This window comes from Blennius ocellaris, assembly GCF_963422515.1.
Source record: "Blennius ocellaris genome assembly, chromosome: 23".
In the NCBI taxonomy this organism is placed as follows: domain Eukaryota; kingdom Metazoa; phylum Chordata; class Actinopteri; order Blenniiformes; family Blenniidae; genus Blennius; species Blennius ocellaris.
Window position 1 is genome coordinate 3,478,836 of NC_137672.1, and position 16,483 is coordinate 3,495,318.

At 49.2% G+C, this 16,483-nt stretch overlaps 1 protein-coding gene across 1 annotated transcript in view; it reads right to left on the minus strand.

The window, feature by feature from the left end:
- The window catches only part of focad (focadhesin), a 59,150-nt gene extending 42,926 nt beyond the window's left edge, over positions 1–16,224 (minus strand). The window contains exons 1-13 of the mRNA XM_080519343.1: positions 16,160–16,224; positions 13,992–14,228; positions 11,712–11,777; positions 8,184–8,258; positions 7,495–7,652; positions 6,929–7,405; positions 6,663–6,818; positions 4,781–4,879; positions 3,831–3,932; positions 3,250–3,508; positions 2,221–2,535; positions 1,707–1,794; positions 373–551 (exon numbers count right to left, since the gene is read on the minus strand). Coding sequence (XP_080375469.1) covers positions 373–551; positions 1,707–1,794; positions 2,221–2,535; positions 3,250–3,508; positions 3,831–3,932; positions 4,781–4,879; positions 6,663–6,818; positions 6,929–7,405; positions 7,495–7,652; positions 8,184–8,258; positions 11,712–11,768 — 1,965 coding nt within the window. The 5' untranslated portion in view covers positions 11,769–11,777; positions 13,992–14,228; positions 16,160–16,224. The remainder of the gene's footprint in view (positions 1–372; positions 552–1,706; positions 1,795–2,220; positions 2,536–3,249; positions 3,509–3,830; positions 3,933–4,780; positions 4,880–6,662; positions 6,819–6,928; positions 7,406–7,494; positions 7,653–8,183; positions 8,259–11,711; positions 11,778–13,991; positions 14,229–16,159) is intronic.
- Between the last annotated feature and the right edge of the window lie 259 nt (positions 16,225–16,483).

Below are 16,483 nucleotides of genomic sequence, written 5' to 3' on the forward strand. Positions count from 1 at the left end.
AGAGACAGAGAGAGACAGAGAGAGAGAGAGACAGAGACAGACAGAGAGAGACAGAGACAGAGAGAGAGAGACAGAGACAGACAGAGACAGAGAGACAGAGAGAGACAGAGAGACAGAGACAGAGACAGAGACAGAGACAGAGAGAGAGAGAGAGAGAGAGAGAGACAGAGAGACAGAGAGACAGAGAGAGCATTGAAGAAGGGATCAATCAGGACTTCTTCACCTCCTCTGCAGACTCATCAGTTCTTCCTAACAAGACCCTCCAGCTCACTGAGTGCCGCCACAACGACAAAGAAACCTGCTTCAGCCACGGCGACACACTGCTTCCATGGACAGACGGACTGAAGTGAGGGGGGGGGGGGGGGGGGTCACCTGGCGGGGGGGGTCTGCAGGCCGGCTGAGGCGCAGCAGCAGGCGGTGGGCCAGCCTCTGGTTGAGCTGCAGGGTCCGGGGCTCGGTGAGGCCGGAACAGGACAGCAGCTGCAGCAGCGGCAGAACCAGGACCGGGGAGAACCAGGGAACCCGGGCCCGGTCCGGCACCAGCCTGAGCGCTGCAACACAGGAAGACTTCAACACGCACACCCACAGGCCCACGGGAATCGTACTGACAACAGCTCTCTGCTCTCTTCAGTCAGTGGGGAGCTCTACTTGACCCGCCCTCACATCCTACACTCTGGTGAAGAATAGAACATGTCACATGTTGCAGTGTGTGTGTGTGTGTGTGTGTGTGTGTGTGACGTCCTCTCTACGGCGCAGTGCTTCACCTGGTTCACCTGGACCACACTGCACATTGACACCAGGACATTAAGACGGACGTCTGTCTCTGGGTGGACCAGGAGCTTTCCATCAGAGGTAAAGGTTACTTCAGTTTGTGTTGATGTTTCCAGCTGCTTAGCTGAACTCCTCCTACCAGCTGTGACCAGCGACATGAAGGATCCAATAGAAAACTCAGATGTTCAGGTGGTGGAGGAAGCTCAGGTAACCAACCACTGGTTAACCACTGTCACTTCATATACATGACATGACCTGCATTCTGTGGGCGGTTTCCCTCCTCCGTTCCTCTAGTAACTAGTACTAGACTACTGGTCTGGATCACTGGTTCCTCTTCAGTAACTAGTACTAGACTGCTGGTCTGGATCATTGGTTCCTCTTCAGGAACTAGTACTAGACTACTGGTCTGGATCACTGGTTCCTCTTCAGGAACTAGTACTAGACTACTGGTCTGGATCACTGGTTCCTCTAGTAACTAGTACTAGACTACCGGTCTGGATCACTGGTTCCTCTTCAGTAACTAGTACTAGACTACTGGTCTAGATCACTGGTTCCTCTTCAGTGATCTAGACCAGTAGTCTAGTACTAGTTACTGAAGAGGAACCAGTGATCCAGACCGGTAGTCTAGTACTAGTACTAGACTACCGGTCTGGATCACTGGTTCCTCTTCAGTAACTAGTACTAGACTACTGGTCTAGATCACTGGTTCCTCTTCAGGAACTAGTACTAGACTGCTGGTCTGGATCACTGGTTCTTCTTCAGGAACTAGTACTAGACTGCTGGTCTGGATCACTGGTTCCTCTTCAGGAACTACTACTAGACTGCTGGTCTGGATCACTGGTTCTTCTTCAGGAACTAGTACTAGACTACTGGTCTGGATCCCAGTGGTCACACATCAGAGGTAGAAGGAACATCAGGAACAGCAGGAGGTTTACCCAGACGGAGCAGACTGGTCTGCTGGGCAGCAGGAGCCTCCAGCAGCAGCAGAGACAGTCCTACGGTCAGCTGGTCCACCGCCACCTCCTGACACACACACACACACACACACACACACACACACACACACACACACACACACACACACACACACACACACACACACACACACACACACACACACACACACACACACACACACACACACACACACACACACACACACACACACACAATGGTTGGTTATCGATATGATTAATAATGATCAAAGCTAGTTACTAATTATCTCTCTTTATAAATAAAGTTGAGTTGAATTGTTCTGTATTTAATGCAGTTATTAAAAGGTAGTGGATGATATTTTGGAAGAACCATACAATGGCGGTATAAAGATGTTTTCTCTGGAGCCTCTCAGTTGCATTCAGAATGGTTCTACGGTCAGAGAGCAGCTGGTTCTACAGGAGCTTACATGGAGAACAATGAGCTGTGAGTGTGTGAGCTGCCCGCTGGACTCACCTGCTGGCAGGTGAGCAGGAGCTGGTGCATGAGGCGGAGGAGTGGCCGGCAGTCTCCACCCAGCTGGAGGCAGCGCTGGCAGGCACACAGCAGCTGCAGCAGCACAGCAGCTGCTTCTGCTCTCCAGCAGCCTGCAGGAGCTCTGAGGCCCTGGTGGAGGTCCTGGTGGTGGAGGTCCTGGTGGTGGAGGTCCTGGTGGAGGTCCTGGTGGAGGAGGTCCTGGTGGTGGAGGTCCTGGTGGAGGACCTGGTGGAGGCCCTGGAGGAGGCTGTCCACGAAGACACACAGCTCTAGCACCGCCTCCACACTGTCCACCTGCAGAGGAGCAGCAAGGAGCTCAGCTACACACTCCTGACACACTCCTGACACACACCTCACACACACCTCACACACACCTCACACACACTCCTCACACACATGACACACTCCTGACACACACGACACACACATGACACACTCCTGACACACACATGACACACACATGACACACTCCTGACACACACCTCACACACTCCTCACACACTCCTCACACACTCCTCACACACACATGACACACACATGACACACACTCCTCACACACTCCTCACACACTCCTCACACACACCTCACACACTCCTGACACACACCTGACACACACCTGACACACACTCCTCACACACACCTGACACACACTCCTCACACACACCTGACACACACTCCTCACACACACCTGACACACACTCCTCACACACACCTGACACACACTCCTCACACACTCCTGAAGGCTTCAGAGCCTCAGAGCTTCAGAGCCTCAGAGCTTCAGAGCTTCAGAGCCTCAGAGCCTCAGAGCTTCAGAGCTTCAGAGCCTCAGAGCTTCAGAGCTTCAGAGCCTCAGAGCCTCAGAGCTTCAGAGCTTCAGAGCCTCAGAGCTTCAGAGCCTCAGAGCCTCAGAGCTTCAGAGCCTCAGAGCTTCAGAGCCTCAGAGCCTCAGAGCCTCACCACCAGATGGAGGATGAGCTCAGAGATTCGGGGCAGCAGGCGGCGTCGTACCTGCATGTGAGGCACCAGCTGACAGAGGCAGAGCAGGAGGCTTTCTGACACCACTGACGCTTTCTGGTCCTGGTCCTGGTCCTGGTCCTGGTCCTGGTCCTGGTCCTGGTCCTGGCTGGATGGTCCGGCAGCAGGACTCCCAGGGAGCAGCACCCTGAGGAGGCGGAGCCTCAGCAGAGCATGCTGAGGCCTCGTGTGAGGCTCACAGTACAGGAACCGCAGGAAGGGCAGCAGCATGGTGAGGTAGGCTGCCCTGCTCCTGCACAGAGGACACAGGACGTCTCAACGTGGTCCTGGGGACAGAGGAGGTCTTAAGGTCCTCCTGGGGACAGAGGAGGTCTTAAGGTGGTCCTGGGGACAGAGGAGGTCTCAAGGTGGTCCTGGGGACAGAGGAGGTCTCAAGGTGGTCCTGGGGACAGAGGAGGTCTTAAGGTCGTCCTGGGGACACAGGAGGTCTTAAGGTCCTCCTGGGGACAGAGGAGGTCTTAAGGGGACAGAGGAGGTCTCAAGGTCGTCCTGGGGGTGTCGGTCAATGATCATTGGACGTTAGCGTCTCCCTGACTAAGGCTCAGCCTGCTTGCCTGTCTGCAGCCTGCTGGACCAGGTCCTGGATCTCCTGCAGCAGCAGGGACCAGCAGTCTGCCCGGTTCTCCAGAGCCGTGATGAAGGGATGAGGGCTGCTCCTGCACCACACACACACACACACACACACACAAACACACACACACACACACACACACACACACACACACACACACGTACGTCAGTCACCTCATCTTGTGATCTGTGTCTCCAGTTGGTCTAGGAACCACGTTCTTCAATCATCGACACACTGGCACCCAGCCCTGGTCCTCAGACCACCAGCCCTGGTCCTCAGACCAGCAGCCCTGGTCCTCAGACCGGCAGCCCTGGTCCTCAGACCGGCAGCCGTCAAGGCCTGCTGCTGGTCTTGGTTCCCTCCAACACAAACCCAACTTCTGCCTTTGGGCTCCAGCACTTTGAAATGGACTTCTTGTGACCTGCCGTTACATCACAGGTCACGTCTCTCCATCTTCCTCCCTCCATTCCTCACATTCACACATGTGACCTGTTGGGCTCTTCTACTTCCTGTTCAAAGCACCTGGGAATGACTGTGTTGTACTTGGTGCTATATCGATAAAGTTGAATTGAAGATACACACCAGGCTGTACGTCGCAGGAGTTGGAAGATGTGTGTTTTGTTTGTTTTATGTCTTGTCAATTTATGAGACTGATAATAAACTGGCCTTCATCTGGTAAACAAGCGGCGCTGCAGAGCTCCTCCCACTTTCTAAAAATAGATTTACTGTCTTTGATCATTGATCATCGTTATCATTATAAGAGCTCAATTCCTAGAAGTTGATTCTACAGGAACATGAGGAGCAGGAGGAGCAGGAGGAGCAGGAGGAGCACGCAGAGCACGAGTAGCCTGAGGAGCACGCGGAGCACGAGGAGCAAGAGTAGCCTGAGGAGCCTGAGGAGCACGAGGAGCACAAGGAGCAGGAAGCACTCACCTGATGGAGTAAGGACAGGTGAAGATGGTGTGGGAGGAGCTTCGGTCCACCTGGATCTGCAGCAGCCGCCTCAGGACTTGAACCAAACCCTGGATGTTCCTGGTGAGGACAACCACACATCACCATTCAAACAGTGACATCACCACAGCGACATCACCACAGTGACATCACCACAGTGACATGGTGTTCACCACAGCGACATCACCACAGCGACATCACCACAGCGACATCACCACAGTGACATCACCACAGTGACATGGTGTTCACCACAGCGACATCACCACAGCGACATCACCACAGTGACATGGTGTTCACCACAGCGACATCACCACAGCGACATCACCACAGCGACATCACCACAGTGACATGGTGTTCACCACAGCGACATCACCACAGCGACATCACCACAGCGACATCACCACAGTGACATCACCACAGCGACATCACCACAGCGACATCACCACAGTGACATGGTATTCACCATAGTGACATCACCACAGTGACATGGTGTTCACCACAGCGACATCACCACAGCGACATCACCACAGCGACATCACCACAGCGACATCACCACAGCGACATCACCACAGCGACATCACCACAGCGACATCACCACAGCGACATCACCACAGCGACATCACCACAGTGACATCACGTTCAGTTGAGGAAAACTCCACCAGAACAGCCTGTCGCAGCACATTTCAGAACGTCTGCTCTGCACAGAACCTCCAAACACAAAGTTCTGTCTTCACCACATCAACATGAGAATTTGTCTTTCTCTCTTCCCTCTGCAGTTTTTAGAACCAGGCACATCAGCACTGCGTTTCTATTGTCATATGAATAAATTAAATATATTTCTTTTAAACCTAAACTAAAAATAAGAGCTAATATAATTTGACATAAAAAACAGGAAAGGATTCACAGGATGTTGCGTCGCAATACACACTGCAGGCGCAATGCTAAAACGCTAATCTCGAGAGTCCTGCAGGCACAATGCTAAATGCTAAAATGTTAATCCAGAGAGAACTGCATGGACAATGCTAAATGCTAAAATGCTAATCAGAGAGTACTGTAGGGACTAAGCTAAACTCCAGAGGACTGCAGGGACTATGCTCAATGCTACAATGCTAATCTCCGGGGGACTGCAGGGACAACGCTAACCTCGAGAGGACTACAGGGACAATGCTAAATGCTACAATGCTAATCTCCAGGGGACTTCAGGGACAATGCTAGCCTCCAGGTGACTGCAGGGACTATGCTAAATGCTACAATGCTAATCTCCAGAGGACTGCAGGGACTAAGCTAACCTCCAGAGGACTGCAGGGACTATGCTAAATGCTACAATGCTAATCTCCAGGGGACTACAGGGACAATGCTAACCTCCAGGGGACTACAGGGACAATGCTAACCTCCAGGTGACTGCAGGGACTATGCTAAATGCTACAATGCTAATCTCCAGAGGACTGCAGGAACTATGCTAAATGCTACAATGCTTATCTCCAGAGGACTGCAGGGACTATGCTAAATGCTACAATGCTAATCTCCAGAGGACTGCAGGAACTATGCTAAATGCTATCATGCTAATCTCCAGAGGACTGCAGGAACTATGCTAAATGCTACAATGCTAATCTCCAGAGGACTGCAGGAACTATGCTAAATGCTACAATGCTAATCTCCAGAGGACTGCAGGAACTATGCTAAATGCTACAATGCTAATCTCCAGAGGACTGCAGGGACTATGCTAAATGCTACAATGCTAATCTCCAGAGGACTGCAGGGACTATGCTAAATGTAAAATGTTTCAATTAAAGAATAAAACCACAGATTCTGATGGACTCAGGATCTCGCCAGCCTGAACCTCACCAACCTGGACCCCACCAACCTGAACCTCACCAGCCTGGACCTCACCAGCCTGAACCTCACCAGCTTGAACCTCACCAGCTTGAACCTCACCAGCCTGGATCTCACCAGCCTGGACCTCCTCAGCGTGGACCTCACCAGCCTGGACCTCACCACTGATTGACTGCACATATCTGAACTTGTGACAGACAGATATAACTACCTCTCATGATTTATCTAATTGATTGAAATACTTATAGTTGAATGGAAGTTTTCTTGGCAGACCTCATGGCAGACCTCATGACAGACCCCATGGCAGAGCTCATGGCAGACCTCATGACAGACCTCATGGCAGACCTCATGACAGACCCCATGGCAGAGCTCATGGCAGACCTCATGGCAGACCTCATGACAGACCCCATGGCAGACCTCATGGCATACCTCATGACAGACCTCATGGCAGACCTCATGGCAGACCTCATGACAGACCTCATGGCAGACCTCATGACAGACCCCATGGCAGACCTCATGACAGACCTCATGGCAGACCTCATGACAGACCCCATGGCAGAGCTCATGGCAGAGCTCATGACAGACCTCATGGCAGACCTCCTGGCAGACCTCATGGCAGACCTCATGGCAGACCTCATTACAGAGCTCATCACAGAGCTCATGGCAGACCTCATGACAGACCTCATGACAGAGCTCATGGCAGAGCTCATGACAAATGGGGAGGAGCCAACAATCACCTGACCTTCATTGATCCAGGTATTGTGTCTGTGGGCTCTGCTCAGGAGATTGAGAGTTAGTGAGGTGAGGCTGGCTGCCCCCTGCATGGTGCTGCAGGTGAGGCTGCCCCCTGCATGGTTGTGTACCTGGCGGAGGGCAGCAGGTTGAGGACCCGGTTGAGGACGTGGTGCAGGTCTGCATGGTCCTGATCCACCAGGAGAACCAGAGCTTCACAGCAGGACCAGCGAACCACTGAACTACTGTCACTACTACACTGGTCCCACAGAGCCTGCAGAGCTGGACCCTGGGGGGGGTAGAGAGAGAGAGAGAGGGGGGGGGGGGTAGAGAGAGAGAGAGAGAGGGGGGGGGGAATCAGATCAGATCAGATCAGAATCAGATAGTCCCTCCCAGAGTTCATGTGATCAGATCAGATCAGAATCAGGTCAGAATCAGATCAGAATCAGACCAGAATCAGATCAGATCAGATCAGACCAGGATCAGATCAGACCAGACCAGATCAGAATCAGACCAGACCAGATCAGAATCAGAATCAGAATCAGATCAGATCAGACCAGACCAGATCAGACCAGACCAGATCAGAATCAGATCAGATCAGACCAGATCAGAATCAGATCAGAATCAGATCAGATCAGACCAGACCAGACCAGATCAGGATCAGACCGTCCCTCCCAGAGTTCATGTGATTAGATCAGATCAGATCAGAATCAGAATCAGACCAGATCAGAATCAGACCAGATCAGACCAGATCAGACCAGATCAGACCAGACCAGATCAGGATCAGACAGTCCCTCCCAGAGTTCATGGTTTCACTCACCTCAGTGGAGGAGGCAGTGATTTTTCCACCGGAGCCATTTTCCTTCAGCACCGCAGCAACAAGGTTCCTCACCGTCTGCAGGAACAACCACATTATTACTTTGATCATCACATTCTCTTAACCTTATTGATCAGTCCCTCAAATTCTGTCAGCGTTATTGATCAGTCCCTCATGGTCTCAGACAAAGGACTGGTCTCTGGTCTGATCCTGTTCTGGTCTCCATTAGATCTCAGTGCTACATCGATACTATTGACCAGAACATTGATACTATTGATCAGAACATTGATACTATTGATCAGAACATTAATATTATCATCAGAACATTGATACTATTGACCAGAACATTGATACTATTGATCAGAACATTGATACTATTGATCAGAACATTAATATTATCATCAGAACATTGATACTATTGATCAGAACATTGATACTATTGATCAGAACATTAATATTATCATCAGAACATTGATACTATTGACCAGAACATTGATACTATTGATCAGAACATTGATACTATTGATCAGAACATTAATATTATCATCAGAACATTGATACTATTGATCAGAACATTGATACTATTGATCAGAACATTAATATTATCATCAGAACATTGATACTATTGACCAGAACATTGATACTATTGATCAGAACATTGATACTATTGATCAGAACATTGATACTATTGATCAGAACATTAATATTATCATCAGAACATTGATACTATTGACCAGAACATTGATACTATTGATCAGAACATTGATACTATTGATCAGAACATTAATATTATCATCAGAACATTGATACTATTGATCAGAACATTGATATTATTGATCAGAACATTGATACTATCATCAGAACATTGATACTATTGATCAGAACATTGATATTATTGATCAGAACATTGATATTATTTCCAGAACATTGATACTATCATCAGAACATTGATACTATTGATCAGAACATTGATACTATTGATGAAGGACTGGACCAGGACCAGGATTATTATTCTATAAAGGTTGTTAAAGTTAAAAGGTTTCTCGGTCACTGGTCAATGACAGGATTTGTAGAAAACTGCAGATGGTTCTCAACCCCTGGCTGGAACAGGACCAAGCACTGTGGGCCTCCATCACCCCAAAACCATCTCCACAGAACTACCATTCTTAATGGACACGCAGCTCATTGATTGGTCCAGACCCAAAGAGGAAGTCCCGCCCCTTTAGCCTCTGGTAGCTAGGCCAGTTAGCTCATGGCTAATGGGTACAAACGACCACAATATAGTATTCAGACCAGATATCAGTCTTCCTCACTACTTCCTCTCCTCTTCTTTCTCTCTTCCTCCTCTCTACTTTTTTCTCTCTTCCTCCTTTCTACTTCTTCCTCTCCTCTTCTTCCTCTCTTCCTCCTCTCTACTTCTTCCTCTCCTCTTCTTCCTCTCCTCATGACCAAAACAGTACTGGAGGAAATGTAATGGATGTTTAACTGGAGAAAAACCAGATACCAAATCTATAAATATGAATCATACATGTTGTATGTACATATATGATCCTGAATAGTACTGATGCTCTCTATTAAGAGTATTATGATCCTCAAGGTCTGTGCTTTCTTTTTCTACCTTGATAGCTCGGAGACGAATCTTATTGGAATGGAAATCAACACCTGCCCCAAAATCTTCACAATGGTTGAATGACCTTATGTCCTTCTTAGATCTAGAAAAGATCACATATGATCTGAGAGGTCAAGGTTCTACATTTTATGTTTTGTGGAGCTCCCTTATAAACCACACTAAATCTCTTAAATCACTTGAGTAACTTCGGCTAACGAGGGTCCAGAACTTATAGCTTAAATCATAGAACATAGACCACATTTGGTGTTTGTTTTTTGCTTTTGTGCTTTTTTTGTTTTTGTTTTTTTGAGCGCTACCACTGGTACAAATCATACAAACACTATTGGTACTTATAACTTAAGTCTTATAGCACTCGTTTTTTTTTTCTTATGCATAGCAACTTGTAGCAGTTAAAGAAACTGTTAATTCGTTTTTATTCTTTCATTTTCTATTTTTATTTTTCTCTTTTAATTATTATCATTTTTATTATTTTTTTTCAACCATTTTCAATTGGTACAAATTACTTTTTATATTTTGTTCTCCATTTTATACACATGTATTTCTCTTTTTCTCAATTATTTATTTATTTTATTTTTTCTCTCTTTTGGTTTTTACATTGCCACAATAACAACTCCCAAGGATACACAAGAACGGACACTCGTGATGTGACGAACTTTTCCTTTTTTTATTTATTTATTTGTACACGTATTTCTTATACATTTTTTTCAAGCTTTTTTACCTGAAATCTTGGATATGAAATCTAATATCACTAGGTTTTTTTGTTGGCTTTTTCTTTTTATATTTCTTGTATTATTTGTTATTATTATTTGATTAATTTTGCCTTTTGTCTTTGCTTTTTACTTCTCTTCTATGTTCTTTCCTAGCTACTTCATAACACATAAGTTTGTATGTGTGTGTGTGTAATTATTATTATTATCATTATGATTATTCTTTTTTTTTTTTTTCTTTCTTTCTTATTATTATTGGGGGGGGGGCTGTGGGAGGGGGAAAAAAATAAAAAAAACAAGCAAGAGTAACTACCCTTGTTTTCTGTCACCTGTGTGTACAATCAATGTGCTTGACAAATAAACATGTAAAAAAAAAAAAAAAAGAGTATTATGATCCTGAATAGTACTGATGCTCTCTATTGAGAGTATTATGATCCTGAATAGTACTGATGCTCTCTATTGAGAGTATTATGATCCTGAATAGTACTGATGCTCTCTATTAAGAGCATTATGGTCCTGAATAGTACTGATGCTCTCTATTGAGAGCATTATGGTCCTGAATAGTACTGATGCTCTCTATTGAGAGCATTATGGTCCTGAATAGTACTGATGCTCTCTATTGAGAGTATTATGGTCCTGAATAGTACTGATGCTCTCTATTGAGAGTATTATGATCCCGAATAGTACTGATGCTCTCTATTAAGAGTATTATGATCCCGAATAGTACTGATGCTCTCTATTAAGAGTATTATGATCCCGAATAGTACTGATGCTCTCTATTGAGAGTATTATGATCCCGAATAGTACTGATGCTCTCTATTAAGAGTATTATGGTCCTGAATAGTACTGATGCTCTCTATTGAGAGTATTATGATCCTGAATAGTACTGATGCTCTCTATTAAGAGTATTATGGTCCCGAATAGCACTGATGCTCTCTATTGAGAGTATTATGGTCCCGAATAGTACTGATGCTCTCTATTAAGAGTATTATGGTCCTGAATAGTACTGATGCTCTCTATTGAGAGTTCCTAAATGTGGGTTGTTGTTTCGTAATGTTCCGTGGTTTACAGACTGGTGTTTTCACTAAAGAGCAGCTTCACAAAGACGTCAGGATGAAGTGTGTCACTGCAGGAGTTGTCCAGCTGTGGCCAGAGGTTAGATGCCTCCTGGGTGGGCGGAGCCAGTGGTCATACCTGGGCCTGTATGACGGGGCTGTTGAAGAGGAGGCGTGTCTTCAGAGCCTCCGTCATGATGAGGGTCTGGGAGCACAAGAAACCCACACCAGGTCAGACAATCACACCCAGTAGCACACTGGCCCTGGATCCCGCCCGCCCCCCCCCCCCCCCCCCCCCCTCTGTAAGTGGACCTGGAGCCCCCCCCCCCTCCCAGACTGGACCTGGCGCCCCCCCAGGTCATGTCCTCCAGGTTCAAACAGCCTCACAGCAGTCAGGTAATGTGTGAGAGGATGTTCAACTATTATATAACAATTACTACTATTATTATATACCACCTCAGCCTCTCTGCTCCCTCCTCCACCTCAGCCTCTCTGCTCCCTCCTCCACCTCAGCCTCTCTGCTCCCTCCTCCACCTCAGCCTCTCTGCTCCCTCCTCCACCTCAGCCTCTCTGCTCCCTCCTCCACCTCAGCCTCTCTGCTCCATCCTCCACCACAGCCTCTCTGCTCCATCCTCCACCACAGCCTCTCTGCTCCATCCTCCACCACAGCCTCTCTGCCCCATCCTCCACCACAGCCTCTCTGCCCCATCCTCCACCTCAGCCTCTCTGCTCACTCCTCCACCTCAGCCTCTCTGCTCCCTCCTCCACCACAGCCTCTCTGCTCCCTCCTCCACCATAGCCTCTCTGCTCCCTCCTCCACCACAGCCTCTCTGCTCCATCCAGCACCACAGCCTCTCTGCTCCATCCTCCACCACAGCCTCTCTGCTCCATCCTCCACCACAGCCTCTCTGCTCCCTCCTCCACCTCAGTCTCTCTACTCTCACACCTCCACCTCTCTGCTCCCTCCTCCACCACTGCCTCTATACTCCCTCCTCCACCACTGCCTCTATACTCTCACACCTCCACCACTGCCTCTCAGCTCCCTCCTCCACCTCAGCCTCTCTGCTCCCTCCTCCAACACAGCCTCTCTGCTCTCACACCTCCACCACAGCCTCTCTGCTCCCTCCTCCACCACTGCCTCTCTACTCTCACACCTCAGCCTCTCTACTCTCACACCTCCACCACAGCCTCTCTGCTCCCTCCTCCACCACTGCCGCTCTACTCCCTCCTCCACCACAGCCTCTCTGCTCCCTTCTCCACTCTGCTCCCTCCTCCACCCCAGCCTCTCTACTCTCACACCTCCACCCCATCCTCTCTACTCTCACACCTCCACCACATCTTCTCTACTCCCTCCTCCACCTCAGCCTCTCTCCTCTCACACCTCCACCTCAGCCTCTCTACTTCCTTCTCCACCACAGCCTCTGCTCCCTCCTCCACCACAGCCTCTCTGCTCACACCTCCACCAGTCTCTCTACTCTCACACCTCCACCACAGTCTCTCTACTCTCACACCTCCACCACAGCTTCTCTATTCTCACACCTCCACCACAGCTTCTCAACTCCCTCCTACACCTCAATATCTCTACTCTCACACCTCCACCTCAGCCTCTCTACTCTCCCTCCTCCACCTCAGTCTCTCTACTTCCTTCTCCACCATAGCCTCTCAACTTCCTTCTCCACCATAGCCTCTCAACTCCCTCCTCCATCACAGCTTCTCTACTCCCTCCTCCACCACAGCCTCTCTTCACACACCTCCACCTCAGCCTCTCTACTTCCTTCTCCACCTCAGCCTTTCTACTCTCCCTCATCCACCTCAGCCTCTCTACTCTCCCTCCTCCACCACAGCCTCTCTACTCTCCCTCCTCCACCACAGCCTCTCTACTCTCCCTCCTCCACCACAGCTTCTCTACTCTCCCTCCTCCACCACAGCCTCTCTACTCTCCCTCCTCCACCACAGCCTCTCTACTCTCCCTCCTCCACCACTGCCTCTCTACTCTCCCTCCTCCACCACTGCCTCTCTGCTCCCTCCTCCACCACAGCCTCTCTGCTCCCTCATCCACCACAGCCTCTCTGCTCCCTCATCCACCACTGCCTCTCTACTCTCCCTCATCCACCTCAGCCTCTCTACTCTCCCTCATCCACCACAGCCTCTCTACTCTCCCTCATCCACCACAGCCTCTCTACTCTCCCTCCTCCACCACAGCCTCTCTACTCTCCCTCCTCCACCACAGCCTCTCTGCTCCCTCCTCCACCACAGCCTCTCTGCTCCCTCCTCCACCTCAGCCTCTCTGCTCCCTCCTCCACCACATCCTCTCTGCTCCCTCCTCCACCAGCGTGTTTGGCAGTTTGAAGTCCCAGGTCAGAGAAACCTTGAAAGGCTTGTTAAGCAAACAGCCCAGAAGTTTCCGCAGCGTATTTACCTCCAGCCAGACAATGTGTGGCGGCGGACTGCTAGCGCTGCACTAGCAATACAAGTGAGGACAAAGCCCGCAGCAGCGTGGAGCTCAGAGCTTTAGAAAAGCGGCGGTGAGGCTTTAGTGCCGGAGCGTCCACACAGCAGCAGGATCCACTCAGGTGAAGTACAACTCTCTCTTCTTGCCCTGCGTCTCTTTCGGGGTCACCGCTGCAGCGCTCCCGCTCAGCAGCCTCCCCGGGTCCTGAAAGTACAGATCACAACACTTGAGGATCCACTTTAACTGGCACTGTGAGCAGCGGACAGGAAACGGGAAGGTTCCAGAAGACAGGCCAAGATCAACAGAATTTACAGTCCAGTGGTTCCAACCTTCGCCCTGAAACACAAAGTGTGTTCAGATCTATTGATCACAGTTCGGTCCGACTGTAAAGTCTGTTGAAGTTGGAGGCAGAAATACTGAAGTACAGCAGCTGGGAGTTTACTTGAGTACTGCAGTGGGGAGGAGTTTGATCAGACTTCTAAACATACAGCTGATCAGTACAATCTGTATATAAAACCCTTTAATATTAGTAGCACTCAGTGTTTTACACACACCTCATGTTGGGAGGCCTTGAGTCACAGAAGAAATAAGTACAACAGATTGTGGGATTTCTTATTTTTTATAGAAGCTCTTTAAAGGTCACATTTTTACACCTTCAGCTGAGTTTTCCATCAAAAATACTTTAACGTTACAACTACAATGTGGCATTTGAAACCTTTAAAAAAAAGAAATAGCATTGGCTAGTTAAGATTACTTCTGACTTTGATTATTAAAAACTAACACACAATTACAATAGAAAAATCAATCATCTCATCACAATTAATAACTTGATAACTGTACAGCAGGTGGAACAATTCAAACTACAACTAAAAAACAATACAAATGAACCAACAATGACCAAATAATAGAAATCAGCACTACTCTAGTGTGTCAGACATATTTGGAAAGTGTGTTTGCGGGGAAATGGTACTTGAAGTTTGTACAGCAGCTCAGAAAGATGACGTCACAACAGTCGTTCAAGTCAAGGAAGTGATGGAGATGAGCTGCAGCTTCATTCATCCATCGGCCAGTAAGAATCACCGAGCAAACACATTAAACTCGTCCATCTGCATTCAATCCTCCGAGGCCGAACTGAAGGAGGGTTATCACTGCTTTACACCGCGGAGTTCGTAACGCAGGCGAGAGACGACAGCCACACGTTCCTCAACGTCCCGTCATCGCGAACGCGAGGTTCCTCATCGAGTGTCAGCACATGACGTGTTCTAGAGAAACCGTGCAGGAAACCCGCTTGGCCGGCCTGAAGAGCGACGGCTACACGTTTAGAAAGCCGACTGTATATTGCGGTGACAGGTACAGCCAGTGGCGGGACGGGCCACATGCTCCCTAGAACCCCCGGTACAGCCAGTGGCGGGACGGGCCACATGCTCCCTAGAACCCCCGGTACAGCCAGTGGCGGGACGGGCCACATGCTCCCTAGAACCCCCGGTACAGCCAGCGGCGGGACGGGCTACATGCTCCCTAGAACCCCCGGTACAGCCAGCGGCGGGACGGGCTACATGCTCCCTAGAACCCCCGGTACAGGCAGCGGCGGGACGGGCTACATGCTCCCTAGAACCCCCGGTACAGTCAGCGGCGGGACGGGCTACATGCTCCCTAGAACCCCCGGTACAGCCAGCGGCGGGACGGGCTACATGCTCCCTAGAACCCCCGGTACAGGCAGCGGCGGGACGGGCCACATGCTCCCTAGAAACCCCCGGTACAGGCAGCGGCGGGACGGGCTACATGCTCCCTAGAACCCCCGGTACAGCCAGCGGCGGGACGGGCTACATGCTCCCTAGAACCCCCGGTACAGGCAGCGGCGGGACGGGCTACATGCTCCCTAGAACCCCCGGTACAGCTAGCGGCGGGACGGGCCACATGCTCCCTAGAACCCCCGGTACACCGCGGTGTGAGCCTGGGCGTTCTGCGGGGGAGACGACACACTGGACGGGTTTCTGAACGGAGCTCCGCTGCTAGCCGCGGAGCTACAGGCTCAGACAGCAGGAGCTTCTCCTCACGGCAGCTCTCCTCGCGACAGAGGCAACAAACTGCTCAACGTTTCACCGGCGACAAAAGACGGTTATAAAGAGATTTACTGTCTGGAGCTCTGAGATGAAGACACGCTGTCCGCTTCAGTGTGCAACACACACACACACACTCATGGACCCAGATCTCGTCATTAACGTGTTCCACTATCACACATAGAAATATGGCAGTAGATGATAGAATATACACACGTAGACTCAACGTGCTAAGTAAAGCAAATGTGGGTATGTGTTATATGTGTGTATATATATATATATATATATATATATATATATATATATATATATATATATATATATATATAAAATAAAGTAAAGCCAGTGTGTTTTATATAACATAAATATGATATATAAGTAAAGAAGTAAAGCTAAGTG